Here is a 25,637-nt window from a genome sequence, read left to right as displayed (position 1 = left end):
GGCCCGCTTCCGGGAGCCTTAAAGGCGCCGCGTCCCCGCGGGTGGAGGGGCCCCGGAGGCCCGTCCCGCTTCCTTCGGCCTGGGTTACCTCCTTCCGGGAAGGCGACAGCGTCCTCTGTGGCCTCCGCCTGCTTCCTCTCTTATCCTGGGTCCAATACATAGGTGCCAGGCACGGGGCGCTGCCTCCCGGAAGCCTACCGGTGGGGCTGGTGCCGGGACGGGGGTCGCCCACCCTCCTGCCAGTGCAGTGATCGAGTCTGTGTAGAAGCTTAACGTTTTCAGCCCAGAGACGCGCTTCTTCAGTCTCGCAGTCAGTATGGCGTGCCAGGCTCTGTGCCAGGGGAGATGGGGTAGGAGGGAGGCCAAGGGGATGGACCAGGCAGACCCCTCATGAGGGAAGGGACAAGGAAAGGAGAAATAACAGCAAACAGAAATGTGGGAGATGCCTTGCCAGAGAGGGAGGAGGAGGCCTGCGGGTGAGAGGGGTTGGCTGTCCAGGCAGAGGACTCACAGCATGTGCAAAGGCCCTGTGGTGAGTGAGCTTGGTGCATTCGGGGAGCTGGAAGAAGCTCAGAGAAGAGTTCAGCAGGATTTGACTACAGAGTCCAGGAGGCTATATGCATCAACCAGAAGTGAGATGTAGTGAACCTATTATTACAACCGATGATAAATGCTATGGGATACTCTTACCGGCGGCGATGACAGTTATAAGTGGGCGGAGCAGATTCCCTTGGTCTTTCAGAGGCCTTCTCTGCACATACAGCTTAGTGCTCTCGTATGTAATTCCCCAGGCACCTGCCAAGCTCTTGGCATCATTTGCTGCAGCTCTTTATTCAAATGTCACCTCCTTTTAGGGGACTTCTTGTAACCACTCATTTGAAAATTGCAAAACCTCCCATCCCTTTTCCTCTTCCAACTTTATTTTTCCATTTTCTTGTTCACCCTCTAAACTAATGTATGTTTTACCTACTTATCTTGTCCACTGTCTGTGCCCTCCACTACATTGTCTGTTTTCTGTTTTCTTTTTTTGTTTTTTGCTGGGAAAGATTGGCCCTGAGCTAACATCTGTTGTCAGTCTTCCTCCATTTTGTATGTGGGACACCATCACAGCATGGCCTGATGAGCAGTGTGTAGGTCTGCACCCAGGATCTGAACCTGCGAACTCTGGGCCACCAAAGCAGAGTGCACGAACTTAACCACTGGCCACCGGGTCGGCCCTTATGTTGTCTGTTTTCTACCCAGCTATGTCCCAGTGCCTCCAACAGTGTCTCGTACCCAGCAGGCTCTCAAAAGATATTTGTTTAATGAAGGAGTGAATCTTTAGTACTACTATTTTCTTTCCTTTTTATAAGACAAATAGTGTATCTACTGCGCTGAAATTCTATACCTTTAACTTAGCAACAGATGGTTGACGACCTTTTAAGCTGCTGTGTGATCTTCCGTCCTAGAGATGGGCCGTAACCTGCCCCCGGTCTCACGGCTGTTTGCGTTGTTTCCGATTTGGGGAGACTGCCAACAGTGATGCATTGAGCGCTCTAGGCCCACATATTGTGAGTTCGTGATCTGTGACCTTGCTTTAAAAAGACTCATAGGGGCCGGCCGGTGGCTCAGCGGTTAAGATCGCGCACTCTGCTTTGGCACCACGGGATTCGCCAGTTCGGATCCTGGGTGCAGACGTAGTACTGCTTGTCAAGCCATGCTGTGGCAGCGTCCCACATACAGGAACTAGAAGGAGGTACACCTAGGATATGCAACTATGTACGGGGCTTTGGGGAGAGAAAAAAAAGAGGGGAAGATTGACAACAGAGGTTAGCTCAGGGCCAATCTTCTTCACCAAAAAAAAAAAAAGGACTCATAATGTCACAGTTAAGACCGTGGACTCTGAAGCCAGAAGGCCTGGGTTGGAATCCTGGCGCTGTCACTTACCAACCGTGTGACCTTGGGCAACATAAGAAACTTCGGGTTTCAGCTCTTCATCCGTAAAATACGTCTCGTAACACCTCCCTAGTAGGTACGTTGTGCAGAATTCAACGGGCTCATGAATTAATACACATAACATGCTTGACAAGGCCAGAAATATTTTGCGTTCTCGATACGTGGAGACCATTATTATGGCTTCTCAGGAGACAAACTGAGGGGTCAGAGGTTAATTCATGTTTTTACTTTCCAGGGAAAATGAACAGAGAAGGTGGTACAAAGTTGGAAGCGCTCTGGAAGAAAGAGAGAGAATACGGGAGCCCGAGGCTGCCCGGACGGCTCCCACCATGCTGGACAGGCCGGTGGAGGCGAGGGACCCGGGGCTACACGGCAACCGCCTCACGGGAGAGCCAGCTCGGAGGGTGGCAGCTCAGTCCGGACGCTGTGCCCGCGTCCGCTGCCCGCGCGGGACAGGAGCGGCTCGGCCACCGCCTCGCCCCGCCACGCTTCACCACTGTCTCATTTTCGCGCATCTGACACCCAAAGGGCGGTGTCTCAATCTGGTTGGAGTTGCCTCTCCCTGATGTAAAAGTGAGACTGAGCGCTTCTCTGCGTGTCTGTTGGGGACCAGGAGAGAAGTTCGAGAGTGAGCTGGACCCTGAGGCCCCGCCTTGGGGCAGCGTGTCCACCACGACTTGCTGAGCAACAAGGCAGCATCGTGGCGATCCCCGCTTCGCAGACGAGGACACGGACGCCCAGCGGGAAGAATCCGAAGGTCAGCCGAGCTCGCACGCACTGTCCGTCTGCCTGGAGCGAGGCCACCAGCACAAGCCCCGGAGTCCTGATCTTGCCCCTCCCTGTCGCCCAATGACTCAGCGGCCGATGTGGAATTTGAACCCAGGGCCTCCTGACCCTGCAGAGACAGTGGGAAGAGCAGGTGAGATTGTGGACTGGGAGGCCAGGCTGCCTGGGTTCAAATCCCAGCTCTGCCGCCAGAGCTGTGGGACCCTGGGGAAGTTCCTTAACTTCTCTGAACCTTAGTGTCCTTGTCTGTAAAATGTTGGTAAGGATAGTGCCCACTCCAGTGGGCTGTTGGGGGAGGCGGGGAGGCTGAATAATGGCTCCCAAAGATGTCCTTGCCCTGGTCCCTGGAAACTGCGAATGTCAATTTATACGGCAAAAGGGACTTTGCCGATGTGGGTAAGAATCTTGCGATGGGGAGGTGCTCCTGGACTGTCCAGGGGGCCCCGTGCAATCGTCTTGATAAGAGGGAAGCAGAGGGAGCCTTGACGCAGAAGAAGGCTGTGTGACACAGGAGCAAGATGCTACACTGCTGGCCCTGAGGATGGAGGAAGGGCCCACCAGCCGAGGAATGCAAAGACCACAGCTGGAAAAGCAGCTGGAAAAGGTTAGTACGGGGCCAGCCCCACGGCCGAGTGGTTGAGTTCGCTCACTCTGCTTCGGCGGCCCGGGGTTTGTCAGTTCGGATCCTGGGCACGGACCTAGCACAGCTCATCAAGCCATGCTGAGGTGACATCCCATATAAAATAGAGGAAGATGGACACAGATGTTAGCTCAGGGCCAATCTTCCTCACCAGAAAAAAAAAAAAAAAAAAAAAAAACAGCCCAAGTTTATTCTCTCGCAGACCCAGAGCCCAAAAGTCTGAAATCAAGGTGTGTGCATGGTCGATTCCTTCCAGAGGCTCTGACAAGGGAGCTGTTGCAGGCCGCTCTCTTCGCTTTCGGCGGTTCTCTGTATTCCTTGGCTTGGAGATGCCTCACTGCAGGCTCCACCTCGGTCGTCCCGGGGCCTTCGTCTCTGTGTCTCTGTGTCTGCTCCTTTTCTGTCTCTTGCAAGGACACCTGCCGTGGGGTTGAGGGCCCGCCCTAACCCACGACGACCTCCTCTCCAGACCCCTTACTTTGACTACATCCACAGAGACCCCAATTCCAAATCAGGTCGTGTTCTGAGGTGCCGGGGGGACACACCTTGGGGGCCATAATTCCCCACTACGGTGGCAGGGCCAGAATGGGAGCCGCGTGCCCGGGACTCCAGCTTCCTGTGGCCGGTGCCCTGTGGAGCCCTTCGGACAGGCGGAGGCCGCCCCAGGCGCCCTGGGCGGGGCTGACTCGGTCCGGCCAGCCCTCCGCGGACCCTCCCGGCCACGTCCTTCCTTTTCTCGGGTCCTCGCGCTCTGTATTCTCACCCAGCGGTTCTCCACAGTGGCAGTTTCGCCCCCCGGGGGACATTGGCCATGTCTGGAGACGTTTTTGATTGTCACAGCTGAGGAGAGGGTCCTACTGGCATCTCGTGGGGCGAGGCCGGGGAGCTGCTAAAGCTCCTACTGTGCACAGAACGGCCCTCGCGGCAGAGATTTATCCAGCCCGATGTCGATGGGGCCGAGGCCGGGAGCCTACTCCAGCCGCACTGAACAGCGTTCTCAGTTCCTTGAAAACAGCATGTCTGGGCTGTGGCAGAGGCTGTTCCTCCTGCTTGGAACACCCTTCCTGGCATCTTCTTCTCGTTAAGTTCTCCTCATCCTCCAGGGCTCAGCTCGGGTGTCACCTCCTCCAGGAAGTCCTCCTTGACCCCAGGCAAGACCAGGTGCCCCCGAGGCTGTCCGGTCCCCCTGGATTCCCACATCCCAGCCCTGCCCATTCAGGGTCCTCCCTGTCCACGGGTGGGTCTGTGTCCCCCACTGGACGCTGAGCCCTGTGGGGGCAGGGCCAGGGTTGTCTGTCACTGCTGTGTCCCCAGCACTGTCCACCACAGGGCCATGCACACAGTAGGTCTCAACACGTATTGAACGACTAAAGCAACCCAGTTCTCATGGAGCCTTCAGTCTCCCCAACCCACTGGACCAGCAGGTCCCAACGCATCGCATCCCAAACGCCCTTTATGACAGAACTATTTTCGTAACACCCCTTGTCCCGTCCTGGGAGGAAACACAGAGATCACACATCCTGCCTACATCCATCGTTTGTAAAAATCAGTATAATAACCTAACTGTAACAGAAAGGAGAAAGGAAAGGAATTTGTATGAAAGCAACAAATGTAAAAATGCATTAGTACATTTTCAGTGGGAAACATAAAGAACAAGTCGGACACTTTCCCCTACTTACATCAAATGTGTCTGAGCAGGAGAGAATCTGAACGCTCGCCAGTGGAATGTTGTCAACAGCCTTTGGTTAGATTTTGAGATTTTGAGAAAGGGCTAAGAGTGTGTGTGTGTACTTGTGTGCATAGGTAGGTGGGTAGATAGATAGATAGATAGATAGATAGATAAAGGATGGTTGGATATAGATATAGATATAGGATAGCTGGATGGATAGACAGATGGGTGGAAGATGGATAGAGAGATGAAGAGAGATGATGGATGGATGGATAGATGATAGATGGATAGATGAGTGGGTGGATAGATAGATTATGGATGATGGATGGATAAATGATGATAAAAGATAAATGAAGAGATAAATGATGGATAGTTAGCTTGGTGGACAGATGGATAGATAGATGAAGAGAGATGATGGATGGATGGATAGAGAGAGAGAGATTATGGATGGGTAGATGGATAGATAGGTGACAGATGGATAGATAGATTGGTGGACAGATGGATAGATAGATGAAGAGACAGATGATGGATGGATAGATTATGGATGGGTAGATGGATAGATAGATGACAGATGGATAGAAGGATGGATGGATAGCTGATGGATGGATAGACGGATGGATGGATAGATGGACGGATGGATGGATAGAAGGATGAGTGGATGGATAGATAGGTAGACAGCTGGACAGATAGATGAAGAGATAGATGTTGGATGGACAGATAGATAGACAGATTCAGCTTGAACGCAGCAGCTGGGACAGCCGACTACACAGGACGTTGTGGGGAGACACTTTGATGTGACTTTGATTCCAGAAGCGGCGTTGCGGTGGTGACGTGATTATCAGAAACGGTGCCTGGCCCTGGTCAATTTCTGAACAGAGCACAGTACAATTTCAGATTCAGGCTGTACTGAAACCATGCAACTAATCCTCTGTGTTTCCCAACCACAGAGTGGCTCAAATTCAAGGGCCCGACAATATCAAGTGCTGACAAGGACGTGGAGCAGCAGGGACTGTCATGCACTGCTGGGGGGATGTCAGATGCTCCGACTGCCGTGCGGCGAGTCCTACGTACCTGCCCCACGAGCCAGCAAGTCCACACGGACGGCTTTACCCAACGGTAAAATTCGTGTATTGAAGTCCTAACGCCCAGGACCTCAGAACGTGACCTTGTTTAGACATAGGCCCTTTACAGAGGCAATTAAGGTTAAGTGAGGTCATTAGGGTCAGGGCCCTAACCCGATGTGACTGCTGTCCTTATGAGAAGAGGAGATTAGCACACGGACATGCACAGCGGGAAGACCATGCGAGGACAAACGGAGAAGGCAGCCACCTACAAGCCAGGAGAGGGGCCTCAGAAGAAGCCAGCCCCACCGACACCTTGATCCTGGACTTGCAGCCTCCAGAAGTGTGAGGAAATGGATTTCTGTTGTTTAAGCTCGTGGGGGTGGAGCGCTATAGAAATCCCATGGAAGGGACACTATACAAAACCGCAAATGGACAGTCTGCCCCGTGCGCTGCAACGCGGATGCGTCTCACACGCGACGCAGAATGACAAAAGCCAGACGGACGCCAAGGAGCGCAGACTGCGTGGTTCCATCTATACGGAGTTCTAGGACAGGCGAAACCCACATCTACTGTTCGAACTCAGGATGGGGATCATCCAGGGGGCTATGACTGGAAGGGGGCGTGAGGGAAGGGCTTGCAATCTTCTGTTTCTTCCCCCCGGGGGCTGATTACATGGAACTTTACACTTGGGATTTGTGGGGTTTACAAAAACATCTCAGTTATGGCTCAGTTTGAAGGATTTCATGAGGCTGGCTGGGTAGCACAGTGGTTAAGTTCCTGCACTCTGCTTGGGCAGCCCAGGGTTCGCAGGTTCAGATCCTGGACACGGACTCACTCACCGCTCATCAGGCCGTGCTGTCGCCGGGTCCCACATACAAAATAGAGGAAGATGGGTACAGATGTTAGCTCAGGGCCAATCTTCCTCACCCAAAATAATAATAATAATAAAATGTTTTAAAGAATTTTGGAAATAAAATGTGCAAGTTCAAAAAACAATCATCAAAAATACTTTGCGCTTATAGGTGGAAGGGAGCTCAGTTCTAGCGTTAGTACAGCACGATCAGGCTGCGCGACGATCTGCGGGGAAACGCGATGGCCAGTCGGGCTGACTTTTGCCGTGCGAGTCTCCCACTCGCCACCAGGGGGCGGTGTGGCGCGCTTCCTGCCGCTTTAGAAGCCCGACAAGCATTCATTCAACAAACAGTCCTGGAACCGTGAAAACCTCTTTTGTGCGGGGCCTCGTTCTCGTTTTTCGATCTGTAAAATAGGGATTCGAATGTACAGCGGTGCTGGAGGCATGTCCTCCGCCGCCATGGAGCTCACTTTCTCCAAAAGGAGACAGACAATAAATAGCTAAACGAATGAATAAGGAATAGGAGCGCTCTGGAGCAAAAGAAGGCAGGGTGAGGGGCCAGAGATGGTCTGGGAAGGCTTCTCTGAGGAGGTGACATTTGAGCAGAGACCAGAGTGCAACGCGGGCCAAGCTAAGTGAATATGGGGGCGTCCTGGGTGGACGAAGGGAATACGGTGGCTTCATTCACCAGCTGTAAGGTGGAAAGGGAGACTGAGTCTGGCCCAGCCCGGCCTGATGGGAGGCAAAGGGTGTCACATTCTCTGGCACAAGCAGCACAGGCCTAGGGACAGACAAGCTAAGCTCCTGCGGAGCCTGGGAAGAGGCAGGGAGGCAATCGGGGGGCCTGCCTGGAGGAGGCTGTGCACGATGCAAAGCATGCAGGCCCCTTGAAGGGATGTTTGTTTTCTCCTGATTGCTTTAAGGTCCTCCTTGGCTTGTCTAGCGCTGGGTCCCCAGCCCTTAGAGAGTCTGCACTCACACCGAGAGAGCATTTTCTGCATCTCGGGCGCCCTTAGTTACGGCAGGGCGTCACCTCATCCACTCGGCCCAGAAGCCCCGAGCCGCCGGTACTCTCATCCTCTCCATTTTATGGAGCCCAACAGCGAAGCCCAGAGATGTTGTGAGCTGCCCGAGGTCACATGTCTCGCCAGGATTTGAACCCAGAGGGCTCTTCCTGACTGCCGGAGCCCACGATAGCACGTCTATAATAAACTGATATATGATTTTCAGTGGTATCGTGCGGAGGCCAGGTGCGCAAGCTTTCTGTGCCTCAGTTTCCCCCCGTGTAAAATGGGGCCACTGATAGCATGTCGTGAGGATTAAAAAAGATAACATGATCGAGGTGCCGGGAACAGTGGCAGCCACACACTATGTGTGTTTGCTATCGAGGCTGTCAGCCGGGGAACCCACAGCCAGCCGCGGAGCCCGTCATGCGGACACGGCTTTCTAAATAAATCTAGAACCCTCTACATCTCCCACCTCCGCCCCCCACCCTCAGGATGGCCATGAGGATTTAACGAGGCCGGGCGCAGAGTAGGTGCACAGAATGTGAGAACTATTTATTTATTTATTATTATTATTCTCTCGGCTTCTTCATCCCTCCAGCTGTTCAGGCCAAAACCTCCCTCTTTCCATCACATCCTCGCCAATCCCGTCGGCTCCACCTTCCATCTGACCCCGCAGCCTCCTCTCTGGTCCCCTGGTCCTGTCCCCTTATCCCCGTCGCCTCCTCGCTGGGCTCCCTGGTCCCACTTGGCCACCAGAGGGCGCCCGTTAGAACGAAGTCCGCTCACGTGCCTCTCCGCTCACACCCGCCCGGGGCCCCCTCCTCACTCAGTCAAAGCTCTCAAGTCCTCACCGCCGTCTAACCCGCTCCGGGACCTCACCTCCCAGCCCTGTCCGCTGGCTCACGCCCTTCCAGCCCTTCCAAACGCACAGTAGCTCCTCACGCTCCGGGACACGCCCGCTCGGGCCTCAGGACCTTTGCACCTGCTTCTCCCTCTGTCTGGGGCTCTCTTTGCTCCCTCGCCTCCTTTGGGCCTTTTCTCAACTATCCGTGTCTCAGGAAGACCTTCCCTGGTCACCCTAGCGAATAAGACCACCGTGCACACTCTCGAGCCCCCTTCCCTGCTTCCTTTTCCTACTTCCACACCCACTTCCTGTTGTGACGCATGTCCTTCCTTGTCCGTCTCCCCCAGACCAGGGTATCGGCCCCACGAGGGCAGGGCTTCGGGGGCGTTGGGGTCACTCCTGCATCCCCAGTGCCTCCAGCAGCGCCTGGCCCGGAGGAGGTCCTCGGGACATCTTTGCTGAATGAATGAATGAATGAATGAATGAATGAATGAATGCAAGAATCAGTGACCCCAGACATCACAGTCTGCGGCCGAGCATCCCGAAGGGCTGCGTGACCTCAGGCGGCCGACTCAATTCTCTGCCCTCAGTTTCCCCGTCGTGCACGGGATTTACAACAGCCTCCACCTCGAGGATTAAGTGGGCTCGTCTTTGCGGCCTTGGGGACCCGGTGACGTCGCGAGCGGCGAAGAGGCCTTTCTCGGGGCGCCCGCGCTTCCGGCCTTCGCCGCTCGGGGGCAGCAGGCGCCCGGCGATCGGCCCTCCGCGCGCGGGATGCGGCCGGGGCGAGCCCGGCGCGGGCGGCTGATGAAACCCGAGCCAACGCGCGCTGAGCTCATCCCGCCCGGGCGCCTCCGGAAGCCGCGGGGCCGCCCGGCCTCCGCCTGGCCCCCGGCGATAAAGCGGGGGTGCTGGACCCGGGTGGGAAGTCCTTCCTGAAGTCTGCCCTGCGTGGGGCCCGCGGCCAGAATCCCGGGCCTGCGGGGAGGGGGGCGAAGAGGAAGTCGCCAAGGGTCCCCTGGCTGTCCGCGCAGAGTGGAAAGTGAATTCTGAGCAGGGTCGTGGGAGTAAGGGGAGGGAGAGAGAGACAGAGATAAGAGGGAGGGGAGACAAAGATGGGGAAACTGAGGCAGGGACAGAGAGAAGAGGAAAGTCAGAGGGAGGGAGAGAGATGGAGACAGGAGAGAGAGATGGAGGAGACAGAGACGGGGAGAGACGCAGGTGGCATGTAGGGCACAGAGACAAAAATAGAGACACAGGGGGAGAGAGACCTGGGAGCGGCGGGGATGGGGAAGTAGAGGCAGAGATGGGGAAGCACAGCGGAGGGGGCCGAGCGGTGGGGAGGCGGGGAGGGGCCGCCGGGGTCGCGGGCGGGGCAGGGCTGCGGGCCGAGGGCGGGGCGGGCGGCGGCCGGGCCCCCGAGTTACCGAGTTACCGCAGGATTCGGGCGCTGCTCACTGGCGAGGCCGCAGCCAATCAGAGCGCGGCGCCGCTGTTCTCGGGCAGGAGGGCTGCCGACGCGCGCCTCCTCCCCCGGCCCCCGGCGAGGCCGGCGACACCCAGTCACCGCGGCTCACGCACACCCACCGTCCCAGGGACGCGCGGCGTCGCCCCCCCTCCAACCCCACACACACCCCACCCCCCAGCACAGTGACCTCCGCACACAGCATCCCACACACACACACACACCATCTCAGGGACACAGACACAGTCCCAGGACACACGGCACGGCCCAGACCCGCAATCACAATGACACACAGCGTGACCCTAACACACAACCACACTGACACCCAGCATCGCCCAGGCGCATGCAGTCTCCACGACTTAGTCCCTAGAACCCACAATATCAGTGACACACACGATCACAGTGACACCCTCATAATCCCACAGCCAGTTGGTCCTGACATCCACACTGTCACAGGGACACACACAATCACAGTGACACATATTGCACAGAGACACAACCTCATGAACATATATACAATGTCATGGACACACAACATCACGCTGACCAATGCACCACAGTGATACACACTTACAATGACACACAGCATGGCACAGAGGCACCTACACTCAATAACACACAGTCCCACAGACACACAACATTTCAGACACAATGACAGTGTTACACACACAATTCCACTATACACTGCCTTGTCCAGACACACACAATAACAGTGACATGCATGCACATCTTCCCCCTGACACCCAGCAAAGCACATGCGCACACACTCTCACAGTGACACACAACACACCCGTTACACACAACACAACACAATTCCACTGACATATACAACAGCACATACAACCCCATGGACATGCAGCAGTGTGCACACACTCACAACCATCACGGCATACACACATAATCCCACTGACACACAGATTGCACCGACACCATCGTAGTGACACAACCAGCTTGACACACAGCATTACACTGATACATACAACCACATGAACACAACAGCACAATGACACAGCACGTTCACAAGTTTCTGCTAACACGCATCATCCCAACACCTATACAGTCCCCGTGTCACAGAAACACACTCACATGAACACACCATCCCACCCACACATACCACATTGCACAACCGACACAAACAACACATAGATACACCATCACACTCACAGCGGCACACCCGAACATCATACAATAGCACACTGACACACACACACACACACAGCACACCACCACCCTCATATGCCACCCCCTGACACACGGCACACTGCCGGGGCAGACGGACAGAGCACCCCACACACCCCCATCCCTGCCCTGGCCCCAATAACATGTAGGCATGTGCGATGCTGGGGGAGGGGGCTGCTGAGTGCGTTTGTGTATCTGTGTGTGTTGTGTGTGTGTGTGTGTGTGTATGCTTATGCCTCCCCCTCCTGGCCCTTCCCGGGGGGCGGGGCTGTGCAGCCGCGCTGTTACCGGGTAAACTTCCCCGCCCCCCCCCAGCGCGGCCATTAGTCAGCCCCCCCCAGGATGATGTCATCCTCTCATTCTGGAGGCTGAGTAATCCTCGACTCCGCCCCCCCCACCCCCGCCCAGGTACCGGGGTTAGGGCAGCGGCACCTGGGCTCACCAGGGTCTGGAGCTGGGGGCTGCGCTGCCTGGGTCCCCCTGGGGTGGGGACTGAGGAATCTGAGCGTCTCTGGAGTGGCCTGGGGCTCACATCACGGTCCCTGGAGACTGGAGGCTCCCGGTCCTGGATCTTTGGTGGCCGACCAAAGGCACTGAGAGGCTAGATGTTCCAGAACTGGGGTCCTGGGCATTCCCGGGGCCCCGGGACAGGGAAGGGGCCCCGTGCGCCCCTGACAGGGGCTGGGTCACTTCGCCAGGGGTCTGGAGGGCGGGGTCTGAGAGACTTGGGGCTTAGACTCCGGGATCCTTGGCACTGTGAGGCCTGGGACCCTGGTGTGTGTGTGGGGGGGGGGGGGGGGAGGGGGGGTGCCAAAGAGTAGAGGGAGCGACCCAGGTCAAGTGCCTGAGTCCTGGGAGATCCACAAGCGGGACCCTGGGGAGAAAAGCTCAGAGGGGAGGGGAGCCAGCAGGTCTGCACCCTGGGCCTGGGCAGGTGGTCATCTGGATGGATTAGACACCTGAGGGTCTGGTGACTGTTGCGGGGGAGGCATCTCAGGGTCTGGGGGTCCAAAGGCCTGAGTCCCCATTTCCTGGGGGGGGGGGTGGTAATGCTCAATACTAACTTTCACAGGATCCCACGTGGCTGGGTCCCCTTGTGGGGGCACCCTCAGCCCTTGTTTCCTGGAGCTGGGAAACTAGCGTCCCTTGGGGGCAGGGGGCACATATCCTCCTTGTCACAGGACGGGGCATGCCCGGGTCCTTCGGGGAGGGGCAGGGGCACCCCTATTTTTATGGGGTCAGGACGCCTGGGTCTTTTTCGGGGGGGGTGGACTCTCAGCCCCTATTTTCAAGAGCCACGATGCCCGAATCCCATTTGGGGAGAACAACCAGCCCCTGTCTTCATGGGGTCAGGACGCCCAGGTCTCCTTCTGGGAGGGGAACGCTTGGTCCCCGTTTTCACACGGCCAACTCCAGCGTGCCTTCCTGGGGGGAGGGCCGGCCCGCGCAGCCCTGGTTTCCAGCCCATCTCAAGTGCCCATCCTCTTCCGAGAGCGCGGGGCGGGGCGCACGGGGGGTGGCGGGGGGGGGGACGGTGGCCAGCTCCGGACCTCACCCCAGCCGGCCGCAGGCTTGCAGGCCGTGCGCCCGGCAGCTCCCCGGGGCCCGGCTCCCCGCCCCCCGCGCCGAGGGCTCCCCCAGATCCGGGCGGGCGGGCGCGGCGGCGGCCAATGAGCGCGCTCGCCGTCTCCGGGAGCCGGGCCGGCTCTGCCCGCCTGGCATTGGGCACGCGGTGGGCAGTGGCGGGCGGGGCCTGGGGGTCCTCGCGCCTGGTTGGGCCAGGCTTGTTGCTGGGTAACGGGGCGGCGAGTTTCCCCTGGCAACGGCGGCGGGTACCGCTCACTGGCTGGCCGGGAAGGAGGGGGGGCGCGGGCGCAGGCAGGCCCCGCAGACCCCAGCAACAGCGCGCGGCCCCCGCCCCGCCGGGGAGCGGTAACCTTCACACGCGCCGGCCGCTCGGACCCCGCGGACGCCCGCGCCCCCGCCCAGCCCCCACCCCGCTCCGGTCCAGCCCCCCCCCCCCCCCCCCCCCCGGGGCCTGCGGGCCGGCCGCACCGAGGGGACCCGGGAGGCCCCCCTCCCCTTCCCGGACTCGGGGCCTGCGGTGAAAAGTTAATAACTCCCTCTCCTCGTGCTGAGAACCCGACTTCCCCAGAACGGCACACACACGTTGGCGAAGGCTGTGCATCTGCGGGAAACGAGCTGGGACGTTTCTGTTCTCTAAGCAGCGCTTCCCAGGCAGGCCCCCCCTCCTGCCTGCCGGGCCCTGTTCGAAGTGCGTTACCAATAGGAACTCGTTTCATCTTCACAAGAGTTTGGGTCCTAGGGTGATGTCCTTCGAACAGAGGAGGAAACTGAGGCACGGAGAGGGGAAGCCGCTCGCTCAAGGTCATCATTTGAACCCAGGTGGCCTGGCTCCCGAGTCTGAGAGCTTCACTCTGCTGAGCGTCCCTTTGGGAAGAATTAATATTCAAAAAGAGAAGGAAAGCACATCGGTGGCTGGCCCGCGGGCCGCCAGTTTGAGACCCCCTGCTTCCACCTGAGGGTCTTAGCTTGAAGTCCTTGTCTGGATTCTGGGAGAGTCCACGGATGCCCACACTGGGGGTCGTAAGGATGGGTAACGCCCACGAGGCCCCAGAGCTTTGTTTTTACTGACTTTCTTACTCTGCACAATTCTATGAGGAAGGGACTTGCGCTGTCCCAACTCGCAGAGGAAGAAACCGAGGCTCAGAGACATCATGACTTGCCCAAGGTCACACAGCCAGTAAGCGGCAGAGCTGGGGATTCTAACTCAGGCCATCTAGACCCAGAGCCCACGCTCTTCAGTGAGCTCAGCACGCAGGCTTTGGGGACACGGGCCGCAGCTGTGGGGACCCGGACTGATTTCTCACAGCTGGTGTCCTCAACTGGAGGTGACTTTGCCTCCCCCAGGGCATATCGGCAATGTCTGGAGACATTTTTGATTGTGACCAAGGGAGGGGGTGCTCCTGGCACCCTACAAAACACAAGATAGCCCCCACAACAAGGAGTCGTCCGGCCCCAAATGCCAACAGAGAGGAGGTTAGGAAACCCTGGACTCTCCCCGTCTGGTCTGTCCCTGGTCTCTTTCTGACTCGATCCACTCCTCTGTCTGAGTCATCTCGTCTCTCTCTGTCTCTGTCTCAGTTTACCTCCATCTCTCACCCTCTCTCAGAGAAGTCTGTGACCCGCAAAGCTTCAGGGCCCCTTGTGCCCTCTCCAGGGGAGCAGGGACCAGAGGCAGGGTCTGAGGGAGGCCCAGATGCTCCTCCAGGAACTGAGGAGGGAGTCCCTCGGTCCCTCAGGAGACCCGCTGTCTGTGGAGGGGGGAGACGGAGTCTGGAAGATGGAGGTTGGGCCTTCTCCCTCCATGTGCCCCTGGGTGGGGGCCTCAAAAAGGCAGCCCTCGAGGGACTGGCCCTGTGGCCAAGTGGTTAAGTTCGTGCACTCCTCTTCAGTGGCCCAAGGTTCGCCAGTTCGGATCCAGGGCGTGGACCTACATGCCATTGGTCAAGCCTTGCTGAGGCGGCGTCCCACATAGAAGAACTAGAAGGACTTACAACTAAGATATGCAATGATGTACTGGGGCTTTGTGGAGGGGGAAAAAAAAAAAAGGCAGCCATTGAGTCAGCCACAAACTTTCTTTTTCTTTGCCCACAGTTTTTAACTTTTACTTGTATGCCTCTAGAAGGAACATGCTTTCTCCAGTTAGCCACAGTCCCCACCACTCCCTGTTGTCTTACACTGGACTCCTTTCTCTCATTTATTTACTGACGGCTCTTGAGTTTGGAGACCCCTGGTCTGGCGCAATAGGATGCGAGAATCTGGAACAGGATCTGAACTAGCTTGTGGGGAGGATCGTGACTGGTGACAACACTCATGGCCTGGTAGACTCTTGGCCCTCTCCCCGTCTCTCCCAACCCTACCCACCAACCCAGATTCCTACTGTCCCTCATCACACTCATATTCTTCTCAGAAGAACATTCCAGCACATCTGGCCTCCTGGGGTCCAGTCGTAGATTGGGCAGCTTGGGGGCACGGACTGGTGAGTAAGGGGTACAGGTTGGACCATGAGCTAGCCCAGGGCCGGGGCCTGCCTCTCTCCCACTTCATCTCTTTCGGACACTGAGCACCCAGTGACAATAATTAGTTATACTAGTGACAATAACTAACATCTACTTGGCACTTACACCCTGTCACACACAGCTCTCAGTGACTTCCATGCATGCTCTCATTTAATAAATGTCCAAAGTGGCATTTCTCAAACACCTTTACATTCCATACAGCCAGAAATACACTTTGTGGCCTGATACGTCCTCACCATATATAAACAAAATTTTCACAAAACCGTATTTTCCTTTGACTTCACCATTTTTTTAAAGGATATCCTATTTTGTATTTTTTTAAAAGTCTGGTCAGGAGCCCCTAAAGTTGCAGGTAGAAGGGACTGACTATAAAGAGACACAGGGGAGGTATTTGGGGCAGTAGGAATGTTCTGGATCTTGACTGTGCTGGTGTGCCATAAGGTACCTTTGTCACAGCTCACCAAACTATCCACCTAAAAAGAGAGCATTCTATTGCATACAAATATATCTCAATAAACTAGAATAAAAACAATAAGATCCACAAGGGCTCTTTCACAATGCGTGGTTTGCTCCTGACCGGCAGTTTGAAAAACACTGGAAGGAAGAAAGGAAGGAAGGAAGGAAGGGGGAATGAAGGAAGGAAGGAAGGGAAGGAGGGAGGGAGTCTGAATTAGTTCCCGATATTTAAAATCTAGATCTCACGTGAGATCTGCGTTTCCTGATTCTCTCGGGAAACTGAAGGATCTGGCCCCTGAGGGAGCCGAGTGTGAGAACCCGGACAAGCCCACCTCTGCTGGGGTCTGGCCGCCCTTCTCTGCCAGCCCAGCGCTGGGCACTCAGAGGCCACTCACACTCTGGTGACATGGTTTGGTTTGAGGTTTGACAACAGAGGAAATGGAAGGTGCTGGGTAGACAGAGCCCCAGGGCCCTGGGGGAGGAAAGGACACCAGGCCACCACATGAGAGAGGGGGAGTGACAATGGGAAACCGAGAAAGGAAAGGGAACTGAGAGCCAGCGAGGGGGTGAGAGTCAGCGCAGGGGCTGCCCGGGCATGTCTGTGCCAGGCGCCTGGGGCTTCCTTCTCACCCTGGGTCCCCCAGCAGACTCGTGGCAAGTGTGGCCAGGTGTGCACGCTCCGGAGTGTGTCCCGTCAGTGGGCCAGTTAGCAGGAACCTGTCACAGGTCTGACTTTGTGACTGTGTCAAGGGTCAGTTTCTTCTGTGTCTGACTTGATCTATGTCTGTGAGGGTCAATTTCTGACAGTTGTCGTGTGTCAGCTGTGAGCTGGCGTGGGTGTGTTTGTGTGTCCCCGTGGGGTGTCATCTATATCAGGCTGTGTGTCCAGGTGTCCCTGTGACAGGCGTCTGTGTTTGTGTGTCTGCACCTCTCAGGAAGTTCGTATTTCCAAAGATGCCGTCCGCCTGTGTAGGTGTGAGTCCATCACCGTGTGTGTTGTGGGTGCCTGCTCAGTGGCAATGTTGGCGACCACTTTGGGGGTCCAAGTGTGATCATCCCGGTGGGGGTTTGAGCACCCCCGTGTGTCCCTGTCCGAGTGTCAGCGACCCTGCCAGCGAGCCCGTCTCTGCATTTGTGTCCGCGCGTGTGAGTTTGTGTGTCCACGCCCCTGTCCAGGGCGCGCGTGTGTGCGGCCGCGGCCGTGCGTCCCCGTGGCCTCGGCAGCACGTGACTTTGTGTACCCTGGAGCGCCAGTCGGGCAGTGTGCGCTCGCGTCGCCGGGGGTGTGTGCCTGCGGGGCCCAGTCAGTGTGTCAGTGTGTCAGCGCGCGTGTCCGCCTGTCCCGCCGTCCGGGCGCCCCCCGCCCCCCGCGGCCCGCCGGGCCCGCCCCGCCCCGGCTGCAGGGAAAGCCCCCGCGCGGAGGTAGGGGGCGCGGCGCGCGTCTGCAAGTCCCGACTTGTCCGCGGCGGGCGGGCGGCGGGCGGGGCGGCGGCGTCACGGGGGCGGGGCGTGGGACCGCCGGGCGGGGGCGGGGGCGGGGGCGGGGGCGGGGCGGCGGGCCGGGGCGGGGCGGCAGCCGAGCGGGCCCGGGATCCGCCGGGCGGCCTGAGACGCGGCGCGAGCCACATGCGAGCGGGCGCCTGGCGGCGGCGGCAGCGAGATCGGCAGCGGCGGCGGCCACGACGCGGACGCGCCTGCGGCCCGAGCGGCGGCGGCGACAGCGACAGCAGTAGCCACTGCAGTTAGAGCGGCAGCAGCAGCAGCAGCAAGCAGCAGCAGCAGCAGCCGCCGCCGCAGCGAGCGGCGCTCGGCGGGCGCGCCCTCCCGAAGGAAGCCGCCCGCCCCGCATCACCGCCCCCTCCGGCGTGTTCATGCCCCCGGGGTGAGTGCGCGCACCCCGAGGCCCCGCCGGCCGCGGGCGGCCAGGCCCGGTGGGCTCCCTGGAGGAGGTGGCGGGAGTGCACTCGGAGCGCGCCGGGCGCGCGCTGCATCCCCGCACCGTGCCTCCCCCGCTCCCCGCCCTCCACCCCTCCGAGGGCCCCCTGGGCTGGGGTCGCCGGGCGGGAGGCACCCAGGGTCCGGGAGCGCAGGTGCCTCCGCGGTCCGGCGGGTTTGTTTACAAACAATGGGGTGCGGGCTCGGCAGCGCCCCCTGGCGGCCCGTGCGGCCCCGGGGAAGTGAGGCGACCCCGACGGCCCCGGCCCCCGCAGTCCGGGAGGGGCGCGCGCGGGGGGGGGGACGGCGTGGCGGGGCGGCCACACCCCGGGCGCGCGCCCGCTGGGGGCGGTGACAGGGGGCGGCTCGCGGGCCGTGGAGTCTGCGGCTCCGGCGGGCGGGGGCTGCGCCCCAGCAACAGCCGGTTATTGGCCCCGCGCTCGCCTGGCGGGCGGGGCGGGCGCACGTGGCGGCGGCGGGGTGGGGGGGCTGTGACAGCGCGGGGGGCGTCTGGGCCCGCCGTGGGAGCGCGCGTGTGCGGGGCTGTGGATCTGCAGGTGTCTCGCCTGGGTGTGTGCGTGCGTCTGGCTCCGAGTTTGCGCTGGGGTCTGCGGGGAGTGGCTGTGTCCGGGCAGGGGCATGTGGGGGCTGTGGCCCGGCGGGGTGTGCGCGTGAGTCCCCCATGTGTGTTTGTGTGGGATTCTGGCCGTGTCTGCCGTGCCCGAGGGGTGGGTGGTCTGTTTACATGCGTGTACCTGTGTGTGTGTGTGTGTGTTCCCGGTGAGAGTTGTCTGTGTGCGCTGCCCCGGGGGTGATTCTGTGGGTCTGTGTTGCCTGCGGGGGCTGTAGCGTGTGGTTGTGGTGTGTTGGTGGGTTGCTTGAGTGAGCTGTTTATGTGTGTGTGTGTGTGTCTTGCCCGATGTGCTGTCTGTGTGCTCGGGCGGCTTGTCTCTGTGAACTGTCTGTGTGTTATCTCCGGGGCATGTGTCTCGGCCGCGTTGGTGACGGTGTGCCTGCTGAATGCCGATGCCTGTTTTCTCTCCAGGTGCCTGTGTGAGTTCTGTGTGTGGGGTGTGTGTGTGCTGGAGGGTTGTCTCGGTCTGTGTTGGGCTTGTGTGTCTGGCATCGCGTCTGAGGATCAAGGACCGCGGCTGGTGGGGTCTGTGCAGTGAGGTCGGTGGGGCTTGCTGGCAGCCTCTTGCACGGGGCTGTGTATGAGCCCCGGTGTGTGTGTGTGTGTGCCCTAGGTCTGAGGGTCTTGTCCCTGTGATCGGCTGGCTCGTGTGTCATGTGGGCTGCGTGTGTGTAGTGTTTATGTCAGTCACGTGAGACCAGTGTTTTCGGTGGGTGCCTTAGGTGTGCGCGCTGCCAGGGCTGTGTGGATGAGTTCGCTGAGCTGTGTGTGTGTGTGTGTGTGTGTGTCCGGGGCGGACAGTTGGTGATGTTTTGAGGTTGGGGGAGGAGGGCAGGTGGATGTCTGCTGTTGGGTCCCTGAGTTGTTGCCGGGATGTGTGGTGATGGATCTGGGTCTGATGACATGTGTCTGTATCTGCCTGATTCACATGTGTCCTGGGGGCTGAGAGTTGGTGACAAGAGGGTGTGTTTCCGTTGTGTTGGTGTGTGGATGTCCGTGGATGTCTGGTTTGTGTTGATCTCTGTGTGAGTCCTGAGGTGCGTAGGTCTTATCTCTTGGGTGTGTATGTGTGTGGGGAGGGGCATGTGTGTTTGAGAAGTGTGGCAGTGCCTAGTTAGTTTCTGTCTGTGCTGGTGATGGCTGCATTGTGTGTGTGTGTGTGTGTGTGTTTGTGTCCCTGGGCATATCAACAGTAGGTCAGTGTGTGAGATTCTGACAGATTGTATATGTGTGTGTACACGGATGGTGATGGGTTGTGCCAGCCAGTATGCATTGTGGGTATAGCTCTTCTGATGGTCTGTGTGTGTTTGTGTGTGCCCAGTTTTGGTCAGTGTGTGTGTGTGTGTGTGTGTCCTGTGTGCTGAGTAGCAATATCCGAGATGGAGACCATCTCGATGTTTCTGTGCAAAGGGGAGATGAGGTGGGAGGTCAGGCTGGCCAGTCCCGCGTGAGTCCTTGTGTGTTTGTGTTGTGTACCCTCATACACACCCCAACAGTCTTCTCCATGTGGGTCCTGTGTGAGTCCCTGTGTGTGTTGTGGGAGCATCCCAGTGCCTGGCTGCCCTCTGTGTGTGCCCATCACTGTGTCCTGGAAGTTAACCCCACCGCTCATGCCCTGTGTGAATCCCAGGGTGGGTGAGTTTGTGTTGTGGGACTGACAACCCTCACACACACACACACACACCTGACGGATCCCTCCATCTGGGTCCCCTGTGAGCCCTTGTACTTGCTGTGACAGCCATCCTGTGCCTCCTTGTCCCTCATGTGTCACCATCACCATGTGCATGGGAGGCTGTCCCCCCCAGCCATGCCCTGGGTCAGCCCCTGGGGTGGGGGTGGGGGGGGTGTCTTGTGGTGCCATCACGCACACCTACAGTCCCTGCCATCTGGGCCATGTGTGTGTGTTGTGGGTGCCACCCCGGGCTTCCCTGCCGCCCATGTGTGCTCATCACTGTGGGCAGGAGCGGGGGTGCCCTGGCACCCGGGGAAGGTGTGTGCACCGTGGGGCCCCTGTGCCCTGGCACTTCCCGGCTGACCGCCCCCTCTCCCTGTCCCGCAGGCCCCAGGGAGCGCCATGGCCCGAGCACGCCAGGAGGGCAGCTCCCCGGAGCCGGTAGAGGGCCTGGCCCGCGACGGCCCGCGCCCCTTCCCGCTCAGCCGCCTGGTGCCCTCGGCCGTGTCCTGCGGCCTCTGCGAGCCCGGCCTGCCCGCCGCGCCCGCCGCGCCCGCCCTGCTGCCCGCTGCCTACCTCTGCGCCCCCGCCGCCCCGCCCGCCGTCACCGCCGCCCTGGGGGGCCCCCGCTGGCCTGGGGGCCCCCGCAGCCGTCCCCGAGCCCCGCGCCCCGACGGTGAGTGCCCGGCCGCCGCAGGGGTGATGGGAGCCGGGACAGAGCCCCCGAGGCTCTGCAGCAGCGGGAGCGAGGGGGGAGGCGGCGAGCCGGCCGGGCCCCGGGGAGGGTGTGGCCAGTGTGGTCTTTGTGTTGCAAGAAGCAGGAAGACGGAGTGGGAGGCTGGGGGTGGGGGGAGGCCGCGTGGGAAGTCCCTCCTGGAATCTGACTGCAGTCAGTCCCCGAGTTGCAGCCCACGGCCTTTTCCGGGCCTGGGGCAACAGCTGTTTCCCAGCCCCCTCCCCTAGTCTGGGTCCCCTTAACGCCCCCTGAGGATTGTAGTTGGAGGGAGTGTGGGCAGCGCGGGGGGGACTGTCACCTTAGGACTTCGGGCAGGGCCCGAGGGTGGCCTTATGCCTTTATCTGCATCTCTTTGGCCAGGACCGTCCTCTCCGCAGTCCGGGAGGAGGAAGGAGAGGGGGAGGGGCCATTATGCTGAGAAAGTGGGGAGGGGTGAGTCTTGGGGAGGGAAGGGTTAAAGGTCCCCTGCCTGATGGGCTGTTAACCCTGTGGTGCCCGGCTGGCCCCATCCCAGCCGGCACTCTGGGGTCAGGGGAAGGATGGTCCTGGTTTCCCTCTCCACTCCCCCCACCCCCACCCTCCCGCCCGCCCTTCCTCCCTGGAGCCCAGGGAGGTAAAGAGAGAGAAAACTTCCCTGGCTCAGTTCCCTGGCTCGGGGGGCCAGAGGGGACCCGATTGCAATGACGAGAGTCACAGGTGTGGAAACTGAGGCCCTGACTTGGGGCCTTAGGGATCCCTCCTGCCAGGACGTGGTGTGACAGGAGGGAGGAAGAGACGTCAGAGGCGCTCAGAAGGGGGTGGGGCAGGAAGGCATCTCCTGCATCCCAGCCCCCCAGGCCCGTGCTCAGAGGCTGCCACCGTCTGGCCTTCTGGTCTCCAGGCCCCTGCCACATCCGGGGGTGTGGCTTCACTGTGGTTGGACACGAGAGGGCAGGAGACCTGAGGCTTGTGACTCTGGGTGTAGTCAGTCACTGTATCCCTGTGTGACCTTGGGCCATTTCTTACGGTGGGCCTCAGTTTCCCCATCTGTTAAATGAAGCAGGCAAAATTTGACCCCGTTTTGGCACAGCGGTACTTAGGTCGGATAAGAGGAAGGACTTCGAGACTAACACAGTTAGTGGGGTGGTAGCTGGCTAGACAGGTGACCCCAGAGAAGGCCCCCGCCAAGACCTCGTCTTGCTTTCTGGTGCCTGAGGAGTAGGAGCTGAGAAATCTGGATTTAAGAGGGGAAAACCGAATCGCTAGAAATAAGGCGGGGAGCGGAAGAGAAATCGGGCTGGAGGAAAAGGGAGAAGCCGGCCCTGGCGAACTGGTCCCTCGGGACACTTTCGGGCCTAGAGGGGTGGTGGGCGCTGACCACGCCCCTCGGCTTTTCCCAGGTCCACAGCCCTCACTCTTGCCGGCCGAGCAGCACCTGGAGTCGCCGGTGCCCAGCGCCCCGGGGGCCCTGGAGGGCGGCCCCACCCAGGCAGCCCCGGGAGTCCGGGGGGAGGAGGAGCAGTGGGCCCGGGAGATCGGGGCCCAGCTGCGGCGGATGGCGGACGACCTGAACGCGCTGTACGAGCGGCGGGTGAGTGCGGGGGGAGGGGTAGACGGCAGGTGGGACTTCCCGCCGGGGAGGGGGCTGCGGGCGGCCCGCCAGATGTGCGGCAGCTGCTGCCCTGCGCGGCGGGGTCGCGCCGGGGACAGGCCGACGGGAGGGGCGGCGCGCCCGCGGAGCCGCCGCGGGGCCCGCCCGGCGCTGGCACGGCTCGGGCGAGGGCTGGGGGCCGGGTCGGCCTGGAGCGCTGCGGCGCACCCGTGCCCGCGGCCGCGGGGACTGAGGGCGGCGCGCGCCGGAGCGGCTCCTATATCGCGGGCTATTTATAGCCGGTGAGTCAGCAGCGGCGGCGAGGCCGCCCCGCCCCGCCCCCCGCCCGCGGCGCACCGCCCTGCCTCCCGAGAGCTCCGCCCCTCCCCGCGGAGGCCCCGCCCCCGCCTGTGGCCCGCGGCGCCCCGCCCCCTTCCCGGGAGCCCCGCCCCTCCCCGCGAAGGCCCCGCCCCCGGCCCCCCTTCCCCCCATGGAGGCCCTGCCCGCAGCCCGCGGCGGCCCCGCCCCCTTCCCTGGAGCCCCGCCCCTCCCCGCGGAGGCCCCGCCCCGCGCCCGCATCCCGGCCTCTTATTAGAACAGAATCTGAGCCTGCAGCGGAGAACAGAGGCTAACAAGCCTCAGGGCGCCCGACCCCGGCCCTGTCCGAGCTGAACGCGACACCCGCATCGCTTGCTTGTTCAGAGGAAAACAAACACCGGATGTTGTGAAGCCCCCAGTTCCCTCCCGTCCCCTCCCCTCCTCCAAGGGCAGCCCCTCGAGGTGGCTTGTCCCGGCCTCTGCAGGTGCTGATCCTTTTACTATGGATTTATCAGGACGCACCCAATGCTTAGGATTGGGGGCGTTTAGGGCTTAACATACACGATATGGTGTGTTCCTCTCCAAAGTTGCCCCTCAGTATTATGCTTGAGATCCATTCACTCGGGCAAAGGAGCTTTCCTTCTTTCTTTTTTCCTGCTATGTAGCATCCTGTTGGATCAGCGCGTAGTATCCTTGCTCATTTTCTCATTGATGGCTATTTCAGATTTTTTAAAAGTTTCAAATTTTATCTATTGGCTTTTTTCACCCCTCTTCCAAACAATGTCCATCACCAGGTGCACTTGTGTGTCTCCAGTGGACATCCCTGGTGGTCTGCCCGCCCTCAGCCTTACTAGATGATTGCTAGTTTGGGTTAGTTTGGCATTACTTAAAAAGCTTGCCAACGCCACACTGCTGTGAGGTGCCACCCTCAAGGTGACCACATTGGCTCAGGTGGGCGGAGGAACTGGGATTAACAATGAGGGTGCAGCTCTCTTGGGACCCTTCCTTGCTCCTCACTGCCCGGCACACGTCCCAAGCCCACTCTGACTTCCTTGTCTCTTTCCCTAGAGACAAGAGGAGCAGCAGCGACACCGCCCCTCGCCCTGGAGGGTCCTGTACAATCTCATCATGGGACTCCTGCCCCTACCCAGGGGCCGAGCGGCCCCGGAGATGGAGCCCAACTAGGTGCCTGCACCCGCCCGGGGGACGTCGGGGACTTGGGGGGCAGGACCCTCCCACCTCCTGACGCCCTGGCCAGCGCGGGGGGCTCTTTCTGCACCATGTAGCATACTGGACTACCAGCCCTGCCTGTCCCAGGGGCGGGCCAGGGCAGCCACTGCAGACCCAGCCCCGGCCTAGCCTGGGTGCACTGACGGAGATGTGGACTCCTGGGCCCCTGGCTGAGGAGCCAGGGCAGAGAGGGCTGACGGACTCAGCGTCTGAAGGCGGCGGTGACCGAGGTGGTGGGGACCGAGCCGCCCGCCTGTGCCGCCCACCACCATCTCAGGAAAGGCTGCTGGTGCTGGCTGCCCGTTCCAGCTGCAGGGGTGACACTGGGGGACTCTCCCTCCCAGTGCTCCTTCACTCTGGGCCTGGCCTCGGGCCCCTGGTGCTTCCCCCCCTCCTCCTGGGGAGGGGGCCCGTGAAGAGCAAATGAGCCAAACGTGACCACTAGCCTCCTGGAGCCAGAGGATGGGGTGCGTGTGTCGGCTGCCCCAGCCCGGCGCCCAGCCATCTTCCCTGAGCCAGCCGGCGGGTGGTGGGCATGCCTGCCCCACCTTCATCTGGGGGTGGCCAGGAGGGGCCCAGACTGTGAATCCTGTGCTCTGCCGTGACCACCCCCCGCCCCCATCAATCCCATTGCATAGGTTTAGAGAGAGCACGTGTGACCACTGGCATTCATTTGGGGGGTGGGAGATTTCGGAGGAAACCGCCCCAGCCTTAGTCCCCAGGGCGAAGCGCTGGGGGGAAGACGGGGAGTCAGGGAGGGGGGAATCTCAGAAGAGGGAGGAGTCTGGGAGCGGGGAGGGATGGCCCAGCCTGTAAAATACTGTATATGCGCTGCTGTAGATACCGGAATGAATTTTCTGTACATGTTTGGTTAATTTTTTTTGTACATGATTTTTGTATGTTTCCTTTTCAATAAAATCAGATTGGAACAGTGGATGCTGTGTGCACTCCTTCCCCTCCGTGTGGTCTGTCGGAGCCTGAGACCCCTGTCTGGAGGGGAGGGGTAGGCGGTCCACAGGGCACGCGGGCGTCTGTAGCTGTATCTGGAGGAAGGCTGAGGAGCGTGGGCGCGACACCTGCACCCAGCCTTCATGCGTCCCTATTGGTCTCCCGCTGAAAGCAAAGCCTGGTGGGGACAGGCTTATTGGCGCTTTATCCCCACTGGATCAAGTATGCCATGGGGGTCTGACATTTACTGAATGAACAAATGATCTAAAACTTAGTCAGAAGCATCACCATGAGGAGTCCTGGGGACCGTGTCAGCAATGAAGGCAGAGGGTGACATCGGGGAGGGCACCCTGAGTTGAGCCCCAAGTGAAGCTTCTCCGGGGCGGCTGCCGGGTGCTAAGGCCCAGCCAGAAAAGCCTGTGTGGAATCGCTCTAGGAAGGGGGCACCTACTGTTCTCTCCCTTAACACAGGCCGCCGGCCAACTGCTCTCCTCGTGCCCTCTCCCCCACTCACTGGCACAGACGCAGGCTCAGGCCCCGGCTCTCCCCTTCCTGGCTGTCCTCACGGGTAAAGGGGAAGCCCAAGGCAAACG

General features: G+C 59.8%; 1 protein-coding gene and 1 long non-coding RNA gene across 4 annotated transcripts; both read left to right on the top strand.

Moving 5' to 3' along the window:
- The first annotated feature begins 5 nt into the window (after nt 1-5).
- On the top strand, nt 6-7,070 carry LOC102149864 (uncharacterized). Its single transcript, XR_001378059.3, has 3 exons — nt 6-2,011; nt 2,171-3,325; nt 5,978-7,070. It is a non-coding gene; the product is annotated as an uncharacterized lncRNA (long non-coding RNA).
- Nucleotides 7,071-16,598: 9,528 nt separating this feature from the next.
- On the top strand, nt 16,599-25,030 carry BBC3 (BCL2 binding component 3). Of its 3 annotated transcripts, none has more exons than XM_070223101.1 (4): nt 16,599-16,727; nt 20,630-20,918; nt 22,358-22,548; nt 23,935-25,030. In XM_070223101.1, the coding sequence occupies exons 2-4, from the start codon at nt 20,645-20,647 to the stop codon at nt 24,049-24,051; spliced, it is 582 nt and encodes a 193-aa protein (XP_070079202.1). In that variant the 5' UTR covers nt 16,599-16,727; nt 20,630-20,644; the 3' UTR covers nt 24,052-25,030. The 3 variants fall into 3 exon arrangements, with proteins under 3 accessions (XP_070079202.1, XP_023505755.1, XP_023505756.1); XM_023649987.2 differs by lacking the exon at nt 16,599-16,727 and adding an exon at nt 17,592-17,883; XM_023649988.2 differs by lacking the exon at nt 16,599-16,727 and adding an exon at nt 18,411-18,506.
- Nucleotides 25,031-25,637: the final 607 nt, after the last annotated feature.

The sequence above is a fragment of the Equus caballus genome, chromosome 10, assembly GCF_041296265.1.
Source record: "Equus caballus isolate H_3958 breed thoroughbred chromosome 10, TB-T2T, whole genome shotgun sequence".
Lineage (NCBI taxonomy): Eukaryota > Metazoa > Chordata > Mammalia > Perissodactyla > Equidae > Equus > Equus caballus.
The sequence above is the reverse complement of the archived record's forward strand: the minus strand, read 5'-3'. Positions and strand labels throughout refer to the sequence as shown.